Source organism: Protopterus annectens, chromosome 3.part0, assembly GCF_019279795.1.
Source record: "Protopterus annectens isolate FY-2018-M chromosome 3.part0, PAN1.0, whole genome shotgun sequence".
In the NCBI taxonomy this organism is placed as follows: domain Eukaryota; kingdom Metazoa; phylum Chordata; order Ceratodontiformes; family Protopteridae; genus Protopterus; species Protopterus annectens.
The window spans coordinates 1,179,604,464-1,179,623,815 of record NC_056731.1 but is presented as its reverse complement, the minus strand read 5'-3'; the positions used below and the strand labels follow the sequence as shown (position 1 = coordinate 1,179,623,815).

At 41.0% G+C, this 19,352-nt stretch overlaps 1 protein-coding gene across 1 annotated transcript in view; it reads left to right on the top strand.

Moving 5' to 3' along the window:
• The window catches only part of CPNE3 (copine 3), a 1,265,161-nt gene that overhangs the window by 1,165,471 nt on the left and 80,338 nt on the right, over positions 1–19,352 (top strand). The window contains exon 16 of the mRNA XM_044065780.1: positions 2,231–2,467. Within this exon, the coding sequence (XP_043921715.1) occupies positions 2,231–2,467 (237 nt within the window). The remainder of the gene's footprint in view (positions 1–2,230; positions 2,468–19,352) is intronic.

Here is a 19,352-nt window from a genome sequence, read left to right as displayed (position 1 = left end):
CTTTGTACATCGACCTTTATGTGTCGATGTAGATGTAGTCGCTATTTTGAGATTTTGTGTTTATAATATAAAGCCGGCAATTGTCATTCCCCAAAATTGCCGTGTATTATCCTATCTCCCATACCATTGCCTTTTCTATAAAAAAATGCAGGGAGTTAGGTAAAATTGATCATAACTCTTCATCCATTAATAAAATGTGCCAATTCTTTTTCACAGTATCAATAATTTTATATGTTAAAAACTATAGATAAATTCACAGATGTTATTTTTATTCTTATGTTTATTTGTAACAAAACCCCACTTCTCAAATTTCCCATATATGTGTTAATATTTGTCTCATTTTCACATAGTTTTAAAATGCAGTTAAACAAAATATCCTTAGCATAAGCCGCACCATATAATTTTATAATAATATACTTAACCTCATCAAAAAAATCCTGAGATTTTGTACAAAGACATTTTGTTGCCATCATTTGCCCATACAGCAGGGAATTTCACATATATTTTGGATGGTCACTTTTGCAGTGGAGAAAAAAATTTGATTTGATATGTTGTTTTTTCCTTCCAGTCATAGCAGAGATGTTATTAAATTCATCCACATAAAGAACAACATCCAAACATAAGATCTGCTTTTTATCCATTTGACTAACAAACTTAAATCCAAACCTATTATTCTGCATATATTCAAAACATTAGCATTCAAGACCTGGTCTTGTGCTCTTGTAATAAATAAAAAAATCATTATTTCAAAACGTATTAATTGATACAGATATATATACTTCCAATTCAGATTGTCATGTTGTTAAATTAGCATAAATCAGGACAAAGCAGGCTTCCATTGCAGTTCCCTGCCTCAGATGCAAACAATACAAGCTGTTTTTTTAAAGCAAACAATTATTCTCAGCAAAGATGTCTGTGTAATGCTTGGCGCAGTAAAAAAAAATTCATGCAGCCCCCTGTGCAACATTATGTGTTAGCGTCAGCAAAAATAAAGAATAATTAGCTTGGTAATGTTGAATACATACAGAGTCCCAGTATTCAAACATTTGTCCAAACCAGTCCCTGAGATGTTCAGTACAGATGCTTGAGCAGTACTGAGACTATTGCAGTATAGGAGCAGTCAGCTACTGAACCTAATGCAAACGTTCAAGCTCATAGCTCACAGAAGCATAGTCTTCTGGACAAGGAAGTAGCTGAGGTGCCAATCAGAAGTAACTACATTGTATTTATTGTTTCATTGCAAGTTCAGAAATATAAGTCAGTGCTCTACTTCCTGAGGAGGCATCGTACTGCTAATGTATTTATATATTAATATGTAACATTATCTTAATATTGATACCATCCCTCACTTGTCTGAGTTTCTTTCATTGTTTGCTCCTTTTGTCACATAATTCCCTGGAACTGTCTTCTAGGACCTCAGAATTTTTTCTTGACATTTACTGCTTTATTTTTTCATTTGCTACTTAAAACCCCAGTTTATCATATTCCATCTTACCTTGCCACATAAGCCTAGCTTTGCTCTTAGCTATTAATCTTCATTGAATTTTCATGCCATTGTTCCTTTAAACATCATCTTCCCTTTCAAAAAAACTGCAGCTGGTTTAGTACTGGGTTGAAATTTCTTTCTGTCTTTTTTTGATTTACATTTAGGACTTTTTTGAGGTACAGGACAGTTAGCTCATTCTAAGAAGTGCCAAGATGATCTATGTCATACTTTTTGTCCTTCTGACAGGTACTAGCGCAGACATTTTCTCTGCTAGGTGACTACATTGTTATCTTGTTTCCTAAGTATCAGAATTATACAAGGATGCCATGAGCATATTGCAAATTTATTCTGTGCCAGTCTGACTTGTAATTGTAGTTGGGAAAAACATACAAAAATCCATTCTGAAAAGACGGAATAATGTTAGATCTCACTTGAAAGTAATAAGACATCTAATATGTCCTAACAAATATCACTTACTGTTTTAGTCTGATCAAAAAATTATTCTTAAGTACAGTTAATCAAGTATATTGTCACTTTTCAAAACATGTGCTCATTATATTTTAACATCATTGCGAAATGAGCAAAGTACTATTTCTGTTACTTGTGAAGTGCTGCTAAGTCAGTTGCACCAAGTCTGGTGCTTATCAAAGACATTTGGAATGTAAGCATTTAGCCCTTATCTTGGATTAGTTTATTATGTGTGGTGTTTCCTTTCATCTCATTCTGATATGTTTCATTTTACAGCAATATTATATCTTGTTGATAATCACTGATGGAGTGATTACAGACCTTGATGAAACCAGAAGTGCCATTGTTAATGCTTCCAAGCTTCCAATGTCCATTATCATTGTTGGTGTTGGAGCAGCAGACTTCAGTGCCATGGAATTCCTGGATGGGGATAATATTGTCCTTACATCACCAACAGGAGAACCAGCTATTAGGGATATTGTCCAGTTTGTGCCATTCAGGAAGTTCCAAAATGTAAGTACTCTTTAGTTACCAAAGAGGTAAATGTATGTTTCCACATTGTGGTGTAAAATTTGTGACCACTGAGTTACATGTTTAATATTGTTCTACAAGTGTAAGATCCTAAAATACAAAAGCAGTTTCCTGTAATTTTGTATTCACTGCATTTTCTGACTTGTGGGCTTTCTTGTGTAAGACGTAGGTCTGACTAGAAGTTTTCTTTTTATTTATTTATTTATTTATTTATTTATTGCTCATACAAAGATATTCTTTAGCCAGACATTAGGAAGGAAGTGTCCGCTGTGAAACAATGAACTGACTAACTGGAAGTTCATCAAAACAAACTCAGAATGTGATAGTTCATTGAAATCAAGGTTATTACATTTAAAGCAATAGATTTTTCAGGGACAAGCGCTCTTCACCCCTACATTTAAAAATAAGAGATCTGATGTTGTCAATTTTCATTCATTCCTCAACAGTTGGGATCAGATTCAATCCTCTGATCTGACTCGGCTTTTATTTTCAGTTTGTGGTCACTAGCAAACTCTCGAGCTCCTCCCTTGCCCATAATGCTGTATCTCCTAACATACCTCAGACCTTGTTTGCCACTTTCACATCCATACGTGGTCACTGGGAGATCTTGAGCTTAGTGTTAGTTATTTCAGTGATAACTTGAATTTTATTGTATTTAAACATTTAAATCTTTATACTTTTTCGTATATTGCTTCTCTTATTGTAGTTTCTGCTTTACTTCCCTTTCCTATACTTTTGTATATTTCTTGTTGCCATTGTTGGTAAACCTTTCTTCCCCTTCTCTACACATTGAATATATTCTTTATACAATTGTTGGTAACTCTCTCTCTCTCTTTTTCTTTACTGAGTATAAAACAAAAGTTCTTTTGTTCATTTCCTGATTTTTGTTATTAATATGCCTGAAAAGCCTTTGGGTTTTAAAAAAGTGTCAGAAATTTGCTCACAAATTACTGCTTTCAGATGCTCATGCTTTATATGTGTATTGCCTAAGCCCAGAACATCTTTAAATGGATTGCAAAATTTGAAAGTCCTTTAATGCTTGGGCCATCGCTGACAGGAAAAACAAGCTAATTCTAAAAGACTTGTTACCCTCCTCCTTCTCTGAAGCTGTATATGGGGCTCAACCTCCCAAACCTAAGAAAAAGGAACTTTCTGGAAAGCATTCAGGTCCATCTGGATTTTCAACCCCATCCTCAGATCTGATGATAGAACCTCCTAAGAAGGAAACAAAAGAAATCAGATCTGAAGCGTGCTCCTTTCCTGAAGCCAGCATCGGAAAGTAAATCATCTTCTTCAGATCCTATCCTATCAAATCCAAAGTCATTACCTAGGATCCATTACTCCCCCAACATAGATCCGGTACCCCCTCTGGTACCATTTCCTTTTTGGAATCCCGCTGGCACTCCAGGACCACCTCCATGACATCTTCTCATTCTTCCAGAAGTCTGACCACAGCTGATATGGATAGAATGATGAGGAAGTTTATCTCAGCACTGACTCAAATGGGAGTTCTTCTGGCTCCTACCCCTTCGAGTCAGCCCTTACTAGTACTACATCACCGATCTTGGCTCCTTCTCCCATCCGACTTGTCATTTCAGAGCTCTTGGATCCGAGACTCCCAGGACCATCTGGATTGGATCCAAAGATCATAGTATCTTTGGCATCGAGGCTTTCTCTGATGGCACCGGCTCTGAGTGTTTCAGAGCCAGATGACTGTCAGAGCTGAAGTGTCCCTGTTGGTTCTGAGGCATTAGTGTCGACTCTGAAGCTGTCAGGGCCATCTCTGTCCCTCAGAACTTCAACATTTGATAGCTTTGCTATGACCTCTATCTCAGGTGGATTATCTTATGGCCAGGGTGAGCCAGTGGGGTGGATGCATGGCTTCTCAGCTCCGTCGACCTCCTTCTGCTTGGATCATTCTGCCTTTGAGATGGTGAAGAGAGTGTTCTCTGCTTCTGCAGAACAGACGGTTCCTCCACCCTCGGATCTCCCTTTTGGATCTCTTGTGTCTCTGTGCCTTGAGACCCATCATTCTACTCCACAAGGACAGCCAGCACAAAGTCTCCAGGCTACCCAACATGATATTACTATTATTTCCGATACTTGGACTCCCCTCAGGGGTCTGTCACTGATGATACTGATTTCAGTGACAGGGAAGGGTCCCCAAGATCTCCACCTGAAGACGTCATTTGGAGACATCCTAGAGATCCTTAAGCAGAGGGGTGGTTGGTCTGCCAATAACCCTTCCCAAGAGGGTTAGGTATTCCTGGAAGCCTTTGTGTCTGGCCCATCTTCTTCCTGGGTGACTCTGCCAGCTGACAAACTCATTGACTTAATCTCTAGGCGGGAGTGGAAGGAACCAGACACAGTTGAGCCAATCCCCAGGAGAGCAGACAAGAATTTGGTACCACTTGCAGGAAGGGAATTTTGGAGCAAGGGAGTACCCGTAGATGCTATGGTCATGGTGGTGGTCACCAAGAAATAACTCGCGGAGCAGAGGTTTTTTTTGTCCATCCCTCCAACAGGGAGTCAAGGATATTGGACAGATTTGGGAAGTGTGTGTATGCTTCAGCGACCTTTGCACTCAGATCACTGAATTATTTGGTACACTTCACAAGATTACAAAGGGATCTGGTTAAAGAACTTTCAGAATCCCTATCTGGGACAAGTACTTCTGAGGCTCAGTCTTCTGTGGCTTCAGAGTTGGCTGTCCTACTATTAATCACTAACTCATCCATGAGGCTTATCTCACATATGGCTGAAGGTACATCAAGGCAACAGGTTCAGGCATTTCCATTAGAAGGCATGTCTGGATGTGCTTGTGTGACTTTGTGAATGCCTTCAAGTTCTCTTTCATCAATGTACCTTCTGACAGAAGCTCTTTGTTCGGCCTTAAAGTAAAGGACACACTCTGCAGGTGTGAGCAAGATGGAAAGACCCTGTCAGCAATGGGAGCATGTTTTTCAACCCCTCAAAGAACCTTTTCCAGGAATCAATGAGGAGGTTAAAAATGTGGTTCAAAAAGTCCCAAGGTCCTTTCCAAGATCCCATTATAGATAGTTCCCGCAGGAGCAGAGGGTCAACTCAAATGGAAGACGCTACCCATCTGGCAGAGGAGGCACGCAGAACCAAGTGTCTGAGATTCCTTCTCTGACACACCTTACCAGCGCTTCTGAAAGGAGGCTGGAATGTCCACCTCTGAAGGCAGTCGGAGGTCATTTATCCCTGCATGAGAGAGCCTGGCTAGACCTTACAAAAGATAAGTGGGTGCAAAGTTACCAGAGGTTATATGATTCCCTTTTCCCTATCACCTCTGCCTCTTTGCAAATTTCCCAATGTTCCACCCAGTCAGAGGAAAGCAGCAGCACTAGAAATACAAACGTTGCTAGGAAAAAAAGAGTCATCCGAGTGGTCTCAACAGACCCCATAGAATCTGGTACTTACTCAAGATTATTTTTAGTGCCAAAGAAAACAGGGGAATGGAGACTGATTTTGGATCTCAGCAGTTTGACCAAATCAGTTCAACACACAAAGTTCCGAATGGTCATGTTTCCAATCCATTCTGCCCTTTTTGTGAAGAATGACTGGATGTGCTCAGTAGGCTTTCAGGATGCATACTATCACATAAAAATGAACAGCCAATCCAGAATGTGCAAACGCTAAATTCCTTTTCAGGTCACCAAAGTACCACCACGACTCGGAATAAAAGTTAAAAATTGTAGTTCCTTTATTAGATAGAGTAGTAAGTGCTTTCGGAATTTAACCAAACCCTTCTTCAGAAATATAGCTAATGACAATTTTCACAGTGTATTTAAATGAAAAAAGGCACCAAAAAGGCTTCAGAACCACTTTTAAAATCTCAGTAAATACCATTGTTGCCCACTAGATATCAAAGACAAACTTTTCAGTGGAAATTCACTGTGAAACCTCAGAAGGCTTCAGAACCACTTTTAAAATCTCAGTAAATACCATTGTTGTCCACTAGATGGTAACAAAGACAAACTTTTCAATGGAAATTCACTGTGAATGTTAAATAGTTCAAGGTCTACTTTGTTTCAAAAATGTATATAAAAATACATAAAAAAAGAATACATTCTGAAACAATTATCAACTGTGATATCCATTCACTCCCAAAACTGTTCAAATGCAAACTTGCTATTAATTACATATCTAGAAACTCATCAGATAAAATATATGAATATAACTATACTAAAGAAAAATACTCATACATAAATTTTATGCCCAATTAATAAACTCTCTAACCTATATGAATACAATATACATGACTCAATTCGATTAATAATCATAAGAGCCACCAGTAGAATAAAAAATATTTTTACACATATATATGTATATGTATATATAGAAAAATTCTAAACATCTAAAAGACATTTAAAAGCATTGTCTTTAGGCTTGCATTCATAAACATAAATAATCAGATCATATATACACTAGCATAAATGCACAAAGTGTATATGAATAAACACACATATATCAAAACATATAAAAATACAATTTAATATAAACATATAACAATAAATTTGCTAATTACTTAAAAAAGTTCACAAATAAACTACAGTCTGTCTATATATGATGTTTCAATGGTCTATCTTTGAGGAATGGCCTAATTGAAATTCTATCATTTATACCACTACCTCTGTCTGACTGCATTCTTATTATCCATTTTGTTTCTTGTTTTCTGTATAGTTCTTTATATTACCTAATCTCTTGTTTCTCTCAAGCAACTCAACAACCATGAAGTTAAACTTATGATTCAAACCATGGTTTAAAACATGTTTCGCTAATGCATTAGTTTCATCCTCACGGTTTATAGCGTAAACATGTTCCCTCACTCTCTCTCTCAAGGTTCTATTAGTTTTTCCTATATAGAAACTAGTACATTTCGTACATTTAGCTAAGTATGTAAGATCTCTAGACCTACAGTCAGCATAGTGTGTAAAGGTATATGTTCTATTACTATCAGGATGTATAAATACATTGCAACCTTGTATATATGAGCATTGATTACAGGTTCTACAGGGTTATGTCCCCTGTCTTTTTGACACTATTCTGTTGACCTTTCCTTGTTCATAACAAAGTAGTCGTTTTAGAGACTTATTATTACAATATCGATACTTAGGTTTAGAAAAACTATAGATCGAATTTCACAATTAGTTGTTAGTATACTCCAATTTATATTAATAATATTACATATACTCTTGTTATTATTTGAGTATTGTATATTCAACCTGACTTGTGTATTATTTAACTTGGTATTTCCCATAGCTAATACTGCTTCTGTTTCATCAATATTCTTTTCTCTAAAATAAGGTCTTCCTTTCTTTTCCCTGTCTATTATCTTTAAATCATTAATGACTCCACTTTCTTTATTGGAATATCCTCTCATATTAAATTCTTCTTTCAGAGTATCTAAAGTTAATTGACATTTATTATCATCACTAGTTAACTTGGATATTCTCCGTCCTTGATTAATAGCCATATTTTGATATACATGTGTAGGATGCATACTGGTGCGATGAAGCAAACAAGAACGTATTTATACTTCTGGCTGTGAGCCAGTCATTACCAGTTCAGAGCACTGCACTGTGGCCTCACCACAGCCACAGGGTGTTCACCAAATACATGGCAGTAGTAGCAGCTGACTTGAGACTGCAGGTATTCTAGGTGTTGCCATACTTGGACAACTGGCTCATTACCTCCCTGATGAGACATGTGTTAAGAAGATCTCAAGACCAGGTACTCCAGATGTGCTTCCATCTGGGGATCACTATAAATTACAACAAATCTCAATTAGAACCATCTCAGACATTGGAGTTCATAGAACCCCTTTTCAACACAGTATCCGTGACAGCTTCTCTTCCTCTGTCAAGAGTACAGCCTGTCAGATTCCAGGTCAGGAAGATACAACTCTGCAATCTCAGCCTGATTGAACCTACAAACCATGGGATCGGGTCTATATTAAATTGTCGAAGTTTTACAACTTCGAATCACTAGACATCGAACACTAGTGATCGAAGTTGCAAAACATCAAACAATTAAAAAAAAAAAAAGGAAAGTGAAGTAAAAGGGTTTAAGCAGGGGGGCAAGCCCCCCAACTCCACCCCCTGCTACTTAAATATACCAACTCCGAGATTGCGCTACAGTGTAGCAAAAGGAAATCTTCCATATTTGATATTGTTAATCCTCGTTCATTCCTTACGTATGGGGTATCGGTTCCGACCTCGGAACCGAGCAGGCCATTTTCCAAGCTCGCGTTAGCTACAAACTCTCCAGCTAAACTCTTACCCATAATTCCCCTCTCCCTATTACCCCAGATTTTGTTTGCCGCGTTGCCATTCGGTCGTGTCAAGCTGCTTCTCTTGAGCTAAGTATAGATATTTGTTGTCAAACTAGTCTAATTTATAACTTTTTCTGTCAGAAAAGTTTCTAATTTGTTGTCTCTTACCCTATTGCATTTAGCGAACATATTTTCTTGAGTTTTCTTCTCTTTACTTTGCACTTCTCCCTTACCATCGTTGGTAATCCCTTCTTTTTCTTCATACCTTCGGGTATTCTTTCGTACCATTGCTGGTACCTTTTCTTCTGTCTCCTTTTTCTATCATGGCAGATAAAAAAGGTAGTCCAGGATTTAAAAGTTGTTCTGATTGTGGACACAAATTACCTACATCAGATGCACACTCTTTCTGCGTTTATTGCTTGGGTGTGTCCCACTTATCTGTTGACCCACCCTGTGGTATTTGTAAAAAGTTTTCCAACAGAACCTTGATTGAAAGGAAAAATAAGTTATTGTTAAAGGGATTTATCAAATCTCCCTTTTCAGAGGCTATTTCTGGGTTGGAGGCTTCAACCCCTCCTAGCACACACAAGAAAAATTTGGATGATCCTACTAAGGCCAAGTCATTGTCTTCGTCTCCGGCTGGGGACTTCTGCCAACCAAGACCTAAGAAGGCTAAAGTTTCTGCTTCGGAGTTTATTCAGTCAGCCCCAGTGCTTTCGGTGCCTAGACCTTCGGCACCGAGGCCTTCGGTGCCATCAGTAATCTCGGCTCCGTCTTCTCCTGTAGCCTTTACTATATCGGTACTGAGGGGCTCCTCGGTTCAGACTATTACGACTACTGCGTCGGCATCGGCTGTCAGTTGGCTCAGACCTTGACCACGTCGGCTCCGACATCTTACTCAGAACTGACACCTCAGTTATTGGCACCAATTTTGTCGGTTCCAGCTTCGGTACCGGCAACCACTTCGGCACCGATCCTTTTGTCAGTGCAGACCGTGACCTCGGCACCAATGATATCTTTGGTGCAGACACCTGTAGTCCAGTCTCTCTCGGCACCATTGTTCTTGGTGTGGACTGGTGAGGTGGGCACTGAGCTTGTCTCTTCTGTGGACAGACCTGTTTCTCCCTCAGTCTCCGTGAGGTCCACTAGAAGCCTTTCCGAACATGACGTGTTGCATCTTGTGGATCAAGTGCTTCTGGCCAGAGGTATCCCGCCCCCCCAGGACCTATCCTTCCTTGAGAGGTGATCACCCATCTCCAAAGACCCCTTCTTATTCTCCTCCTTCATTGCCTTTGAAGTCCATTGATATAGCACAGTCTTCCCCCCTCTACAGTTCCCTTTATGGAACTCACTAAGAAACCGCAGTTGCCTTTGTGGCAGGAGAGTTTTGCTACGACCCAGGATGACAGCTGTAACACGCGTAATTTGTTGTTACACAGACATCCCAGGACTCTGGGTCAACAGGCTGAGCCACTTAGGGGAGGGGTGACCCCTTTCCTGGACACCCACCCCTCTTCAGGTCGACCAGCCTTTCAACTGATGGAGAAGGCTCTGGCTTCTGCTGACGATACTGTGCTGTCTATCCCCCTGCCCTCCTCTGGTCCACTGTGTTCACAAGTCACACCTAGTGGACACCGGGTGCAAGGGCCTCAGGACATATTCTCACAGGAAACCCCTTTTCCACTATCTTCCCCAGCTTCTCCCTCTGAGGAAGTTCACCGGAAAAGTTTGTGTAAGAGGAAGCACATGGACTCCACAGAGGAGTCCCTCACTGAAGACACAGACTTTGATGAGGGGAAGGATCCCCTCGGTCACCCTCTGAGGTATCCTTTGGTGATAGCTTCGAAATCCTTAAACAGAGAGGTGACTGGCAGCCCTCTAATCCGACCTCTGAGGAGTCTGTGTTCCTGCAGGCTTTTCGCAACTGGCTCATCGTGCAGCGTGCGTGGAAGGCTACTGACACCGTCAAGGCTATTCCCCGGAGGCCAGATAAGATTTTCTCCTCTCCTGCCACGGATCCCCATTGGTCTAAAGGTCTTCCTGTGGTTGCTGTGGTGGTGGCGGCCGCAACAAAAAAGGATCTGGCGGAAGAAGAAAGCCAGACTGTCCACCCACCTAACAAAGAGTCCCTGGCCCTGGACAGGATAAGGAAGTGCACCTTTGCATCAGCGACTTGTGCTATGAGGTCCCTGAATTATATGACACAGTTTACCAGGCTTCAAAAGGATCTGATTTCCGAGCTCTCTGAAACCTTGGCTGGTGCCGTGTCTGTTGAGGTCCGTGACAAAGTGGCCTCTCAGCTGGCCACCATTGAGTCAATACTAAAGCGGCAGATTCGGCTGTTGTCTTGAGACAACAAGCCTGGATGCGCTTGTGCAATTTCACGGAACCATTTAAGGCTTCCTTTCTTAATGCTCCCATTGAGGCCTCTTCGTTATTTGGACCCAAAGTTAAAAGCACACTGGCCAGATGTGAACAGGACGGTAAGACCCTTTCTGCCGTAGGTGTTCATTATTCTTCCCCTCAACATGCTTTCTCCTGAAACCAAAAGAGTGGGAAGATATGGTTCAAGAAATCTCAGAGTCCATTCCGTGACACTCAGGCTGAGTTCTTCCCTACAGGCAGAGGGGGAAACTCACAGGGAAGATGCCCCTTTCTGGGCAGATGGGGTCCGCGTAACCAGGGTTCCAGGGACTCTTTTCCTGGCCAATCCTACCAGCGGCCCAACTCCTTTCCTCTGGAGGTGGTTGGGGGTCGTTTCTCCTTGTACCCTTCTGCCTGGCTAACCATCACCACCGATTCTTGGGTACAAAGGATTATAACCAGAGGTTATCATATCCCCTTCGATCTTTGTCCTGTCCCTTCAAAAAATCTTCCCGACGTTCCACCCAGTCAAAGGGAAGAAGCAGCACTAGAGATACAAAAGCTGCTAAGAAAGAGAGTCATCCAAATAGTCCCTCCAGACCAGATAGGATCCGGATTCTACTCAAGACTATTTTTGGTGCCAAAGAAAACTGGGGACTGGAGACCAGTTTTGGATCTCAGTGTATTGAACAAGTTTGTGAGAGTACAATAATTACGGATGGTCACAATACAATCTATCCTCCTGCTTTTGGAAAAAGATGATTGGATGTGCTCGATAGATCTTCAAGATGCGTACTACCACATAAAAGTGGACAGGCCATCAAGAAGATTTCTGTGCTTCCGTGCGGGAGCCAGTCACTACCAGTTCAGAGTACTGCCCTTCGGACTCTCTACAGCCCCCAGAGTGTTCACAAAGTGCATGGCAGTCGTCACAGCTGACTTGCGACTACAAGGATTCCAGGTGTTTCCATACCTAGGTGACTGGCTCATCCCCCCCCCCCCCCCCCCAGACATCTACTGGAAAAAACCCTGGCGTACTCTCTCCTCACTGCTCAAAGGCTAGGCATAACCATAAACTGGCAGAAATCCAATCTCACCCCATCTCAGTCAACAGAATTCATAGGGGTCATCTTGGATACAAAGAATTGCAGAGCTGCCATTCCAAAGCACAGAATTCTAAGGATAAAGCAACAACCAATCCAAATCCTTTCAAGGGAAAAATCCACAGCTCACTCTGTCCTACAGCTGTTGGGTTCCATGGCAGCCTCCATCACCATTGTCCCCCTGGCCAGGTTTCATATGAGGCTTCTACAATGGCTACTGTTCACCCAATGGTATCCTTTTCAGCATCCTCTTTCAGCCAAGATTCGAGTAACCCACAGGTGCAAACAGGATTTAAATTGATGGATGACACACAACCCGTCACAATGGTCTCGCCCCTTCTCCCCCCAGCAACCGAAGACTACAGTGACCACAGACACCTCCCTGACGGGGTGGGGCTATGTCAGGGCCAGACAGTCCAAGACACTTGGTCTGAATTGGAGGCCCAACTGCATATAAATGTTCTAGAGCTGAGGGCGGTGCTTCTGGCGTTGCAAGCATTCCATCCCCTGCTGCCTTCTGGGATGATTGCGATTCAGTCAGACAACATGGCGGTGGTCTGGTACATCAACAAACAAGGTGGAACCAAATCTTACCCCCTTTGTCGAGAGGCCATGAGGATATGGCAATAGGCAATGGCTACCAACCGTTTTCTTCTAGCCACGCACATTCCTGGGAGTTCCAACGTGATAGCAGACAGACTCAGCAGGTGCATTCTGCAAACTCACAAGTGGTCCCTGAATCACTTGATAGCGGTGGAGATCTTCCACCGCTGGGGCCGTCCTTGCTGCGACCTCTTTGCATCCCCAACCAACTACAAATGCAGCAACTACTTCGCCCTGATTCCCCCTCCGGGACAGTCACCCGGGGCGCTGTAGTCCATGATTGGCCCTCAGGTCTTCTTTATGCATTCCCACCTTTTCCCCTCATTCCCCAGTTTCTGAAGAAAGCCCATCGGTTGAAGAGCAAGGTGATCCTCATAGCACCATATTGGCCTTGTCAGATTTGGTTCCCCTTCCTTTCGCCTCACCTGCCAGATCGACCATGGATTCTCCATCCAACCCCAGAGTTGATCTCACATCCACAGAACCTGATTCATCCCAACTTGGACAGCCTGAAGCTCACAGCTTGGCTACTCCAATTCCCTTGTTTGCCAGGCAGAATGATCTTTCTTTACCAGTACGGGACATTCTCATTGCATCTCATAAGTCTTCCAATAGAATTACTTATCTAAGCAAGTGGAAAAGATTTACCTGTTGGCTGAAAGAAAAACAAGTAGATCCCTTTTCAGCACCAGTGTCGATAATACTAGAGTATCTGGCCGACCTTTTTCAATCGGGTCTATCGGCCTCTACCATTAGAGTTTATTTGGCTGCAATATCTAATTTCAATGAGGCTGTCCAAGACTCCTCTCTTATGTCACACAGATTATACAAGACCTTCATAAAAGGTGTGAATCATTTGAAGCCTTCTTTTAGAGAACCTATTCAACCATGGGACCTGTCATTAGTTCTACAAGCTCTGACAGTGCCACCCTTCGAACCAGCTTCTTCTTGCGACCTCAAATATTTGTCATGGAAAAAATTGTTTTTGGTCACCATTACTTCTGCCAGACGTATCCAGTTATTTTTGGCCTGTTCTGGACCTAGATTAGGATCTGCTGTTGCTAAGGTCACGTTAGCTAGATGTGTGACCTTCATTTATACACAACATAATATTCCATTGCCTACTGCCATGAAGGCTCATTCGACAAGGTCGGTGGCAACTTCTGCTCCCTTCCATGCCACAGCTTCTTTACATGACATCTGTGCAGCTGCAACTTGGGCTACGCCTTATACCTTCATCAATCATTACAAATTGGATTTGGCCTCCAGGGGAAGAGCATCTTTTGGTTCTGTGGTGCTCAGGAATGTCCTTCCATGAGAGCCTCCCAGGAATAAAGGTAGCTGGGGACTCTGTCCCATACGTAAGGAATGAACGAGGATTAACAAAATCAGATAAAGAAGTTATGTCTTACCATAACGTTCCATCTGTATTGTTGATCCTTGTTCAGTTATTACGACCCTCCCTCCTTATCCCTCCTGTGGCTTCTAGTGGATCTCACCATCAGGTTCTCTTAGGTCATTTGACCAGAGGTAGCCTCTGCCTTCTTTTGACTTGCAAATTCAATCTGAGGTAACATGGAGAGGGGGATTATGGGTAAGAGTTTAACTTGAGAGTTTGTAGCTGACGCGAGCTTGGAAAATGACCGGCTCAGTTCCGTGGTTAGAACCGATACCCCATACGTAATGACTGAACGAGGACCAACAATACAGATGGAACGTTATGGTAAGACATAACTTCTTTTTCCACACCATACTCCGTTAAAGTGCGATCTCAGAGTTGGTATATTTAAGTAGCAGGGGGTGTGGGGGGTGCAGGGTGGTTTGCCCCCCTGCTTAAAGCAGTTACTTTTGTTTTTTTGTTCTTTTTTTTTCCTTTTTTTTTTTTGTCAGGTATTCGAAGTTTCAGAACTTCAATCATATGGGGTCGACCATATGGTGTTTGAAGTTCTGTAACTTCGATTATCTGATATATTCCCCATGGGATCAACGTCTGTGGGTACAGTTCTAGTTCCTCTAACAAGATTTTACATGAGAATTCTTCAGTGCAGCGACTCAGTGGTCTGTTCTTCATCAGCACATGTTCGGTCAGATAAGAATTACCCAAGCATGCAAAATATACCTTTGGTGGTGGATTCAATCAGACCAGGCTCTACAAAACCATCCCTTTATTCTTCCTGAACCCAAGGCCTAGTGATGACCACTGATGTTTCCCAGATTGGGTGGTGAGGCACTTCCTGGGGAAAACAGTCCAAGGCACATGGTCCCCCAAAGAGGCCAATACACATATCAATGTCATAGAAATGAGAGCAATGCTCTTAGCATTGCAGGCCTTCCAAGACTCTTTCCCTTTCGGGACCATTGCTATTCAGACAGACGATATGTCAGTGGTTTGGTACATCAACAAACAAGGAGGAAACAGGTCTTGCCCTTTGTGTTGAGAAGCTCTCAGACTGTGGCAGTGGGCAATCTCATCCAGCGATTTCTGATAGCAGTGCACATTCCGGGAAATCCAATGTGATAGCAGGCAAGTTGAGCAGGTCCATTCTACTACCTCACTAGTTGTCTCTCAACATGAAAGTCATAGAAATGATTTTTCGCCAGTGGGGCCAGCCTTGCTGCGACCTCTTTGCATCTCCACTAAACAGCAACTGCTGTAGCTTCTTTGCCCTAGTCCCCCCACCGGGATAATCACAGAGAGATGCAGTACTACCCAACTGGCCCACTGGTGTCCTCTCTGCATATCCCCCAACTCCATTAATCCCCAAATATTTACAGAAAGCCTTCTGGTTGAAGAGCAAAGTCATCTTCATTTCCCCTTGCCAGCCTCGACAGATTTGGTTCCCCCTTCTTTGGCCCTATCTAGTCTACCCACCTTGGATCCAATTCCAGACCTTCTGTCTTACCCGACAGACATGATTCACCTGGATATCTCATACCTAAAGCTGACTGCATGGTTTCTCCTCCATTGATAGCTAGACAACATATGTTCTCTTCCCCTGTCTGTCATATACTTTTGTCTTCTCTCAAAGCCTCCACAAGAAAACTTTACAGAAGTAAATGGAAAAGATTTGTTTTCTGGGCAGAACAGAAGCATATTGACCCTTCTTCAGCACCAGTGCATAGTGTCCTTGAATTTTTGGCAATAGTTTTCAGAGAAGGAGCTAGCTACTCAACTGTTAGAGTACAACTTGCTGCCATCTCTAATTTTTGTGTAGGAATTGAAAACTCCACTTTGGCTTCATCAGAACTTTGTAAGGCCTTTTTGAAAGTTACCGTTTTTTGAGATTTCCTTATTAGGATCCAACTCCGCCATGGGACTTAAATTTAGTACTACAGGCCTTAGTTCATTCCCCTTTCGAAGCAGCAGCAAAATGAGATCTAACGTTTTTGACTTGGAAAACTGTATTTTTGGTAGCCATTACCTCTGCTAGAAGACTGTCAGAACATTAAGCATTGTCTTCTAAACCTCTTTACTTCATATTTCATAGGGATAGAGTGACGTTACAAACAAATCCTTCTTTCCTTCCTAAGGTGTTGTCAGAATCCAACATCAACCAATCCAGTAATCTTTCAGTTTTCTTTCCAAATTTTACAAACAAATGTGAATATATGCTGCACTTACTGGATGTTCACAGGCAGTTATGTTCTTACTTGCATAGAACAAAGGACTACAGAAAAACAGATCAATTATTTGCCTCCTTTGCGGATTCCAAATTAGGCAAGCCAGTTGCAAAAGTAACCTTAGCCAGATGGCTGACTGATTATATATCCATTGTCTATAACAAATCGGGCCTTTCCTTACCAAAACCTTCAAGAGCCCATTCAACCAGGTCCATGGCAGCAGCATCAGTACTCTTATCCAGGGCTTCCATAGATGATATATGTATGACACATACTTAGGCTAATCCTCATACCTTTATTACTCATTACAAATTGGATCTGGTCTTGAGAGGAAGAGCAACTTTCAGCTGAACTTTCCTCAGGAATATCCTTCCTTAGAGTCTTCCCAGGATTTCAGGTAGATGAGGACTGTGTCCCAGTTGTTGAGGAATGAATGAAAATTGACAACATCAGATAAAAAAAGTTATGTACTCACCATAACATTCCATCTGTGTTATCCATTTTCATTTTTCATCAGCTCCTCTCCCACCAACCCCTGCCTTTGAACTAATGACTTATAGAAGAGCGAGACCTTTTAAGGGAACCACTGTTTCTTATATTGAGCTTAAAATATGGATTCCTGATATCAGAATGCTAGTACTTCTTTTGATACTATAAGCCAGCAAACAAGATCTGAAGTATGTTAAAGAATAGAACATTATGGGTAAAGGAGGAGCTCAAGAGTTTGCTAGTGGCCTCGAGCTGAAAACGGCCAGTTCATATCCGAGGATTAGATCCGAACCCAATTGTTGAGGAAGAATGAAAATAGACAACACTGATGGAACTCTATGGTGGTAAGCTCCCCCTACACCCCATACTCACTTTTAAGAGACCCATTAGACGAAGTAAAACATTAAATCTCATGATTAACAATATGATATGCGAATATCAAGTCTGTGTAACCTTTTGTGGACTACTGCTTACCAAATATTGTCATTCATTATAAAAATAGCAACAGGCTTTACCATTAATGTTATGTGCAGCCATTTATATCAAAGCATATATCTATATCTAAAATTTAGCTGTATTTATGTTTATGTTCATCAGTGTCTTATATTTGTACATAGATGAATGTATTGAGTTAGTGAGTGAGTGAAAATAGATATTTTGGATGCTGATGAATGCCTCTGTAGTACTGTGACTGATCAACAGATTATAGGAACTTGAATTATGTAAAATACTGAGCAAAACTAAACTGAGCTGCCATACAGACATCTACTTTAGCATTAAGCACATGAACATAAGCTGAAAAAATTACCATTATCACTCTCTAAAAATGTGTCAGGGAAGTGAAGAAAAAAAACATGCAGTGCAGTGCAAGAAGAGCAGACAAAACAAGTGCTTCAGTAAAATCACAGGGAAGTGGGTAAGTCACCTGAGTAGTAAAAAGGCATGAACATATGCAAAAATATTGCATAATACTAAGCAAGTTAATGAGGACTTTAAGTCATGATGATAATAAAAAGCTGATAACAGAAGAAAGCATGTAATAATACTTATTATGGAAAGATGGCAGAATCCAGAGAGAGAGATGGGGAAAATAACCTTTTTAAACTTTTTTGGACCTTGCCTATGTGATTATGAGAATGTGAGAAGTCACAAACAAGCAACAGCAGCATCATTCATGTGTGGTAGATACCTGACCATTTGTATAGGATGGAACACTTAAGATTTTTTTTAAACTGTGCAATGATTTTAGGTTAAACACAGTATATTGTAGGATTTCATCTGCTGATTCTGTTCTGTATTTTTTAGCCACTTAGTACAGTTAAACAGCAAAATTAAAAAAAATGAAAATAATAAACAGGGAGCAAAATGTAATACTGCAAAATACAGTAAAATCCTATCATAAGAAGGAACACGAGAACAAAGTAAAATAACAGTGATGGACAGAATCTTCCCCTAAATCCAAGCTAACAAAAATTCTTTCAAGATTTTCCACAAAGTTGACACCACAGCACTGACTACAACACCACATCCCAAACCTCATTTGATCCCCACCCAACCTAAAACTCATTCCCTTCAACCCTATGCAAAAAGTCATTACAATGAAACAAAACCATGTACAATTAAACACTCTTAACACAACTAAAAATAATATGAATGTACTGTAAATTACTTTCAATGCTTCACTAATGGCAACCAAGTGAAGTAACATATGGTATCATGCAAGCTTTTGAGTGAGGTAAACAAAGTAATAAAGAAACTGCAGTATTACAGTAATACACATAACACCACACATATTGGTAAAGTTTGCACTTTGCAACTGCAGTGCCATTCTGAAGATATGAGTTAGACTAATAGTGAATAAGAGTCCCTCATTTGCCGTTTGGTCTGTCATTGAAGTTATGTATACATGTTTATTTGCTTGATGGGGATGCTGAGGATTGCCATTTTGTGTGTGTGTGTGTGTGTGTGTGTGTGTGTGTGTGTGTGTGTGTGTGTGTGTGTGTGTGTGTGTGTGTGTGTGTGTGTGTGTGTGTGTGTGTGTGTGTGTGTGTGTGTGTTTTATAAACATATGATAAATGAATATAGTATGAATAGTTGTGGTGCTTTTATGGTGACTGCCAAATCCGCAATTACTAGAAAATGGAAATCAAAGTCTAAATCAACTTTACTAGAAGTACTGAATATAGTAACAGACATAAAACAACAATAGTTGGGATCTTTAGAAAAGGGAAGGAGCAGATGTTATAGGAAAAAATGGGAATTGTGGGAACAATATATGCAGAGAATGAACAAAATTTAAAAGAAGGCAGGATTTAAATGAACTGCATAATGCTTAACTGTCAATGACTGGTTAAATTATAAGTTGTTTCAGCTTTTCCCAGTTAGGGGT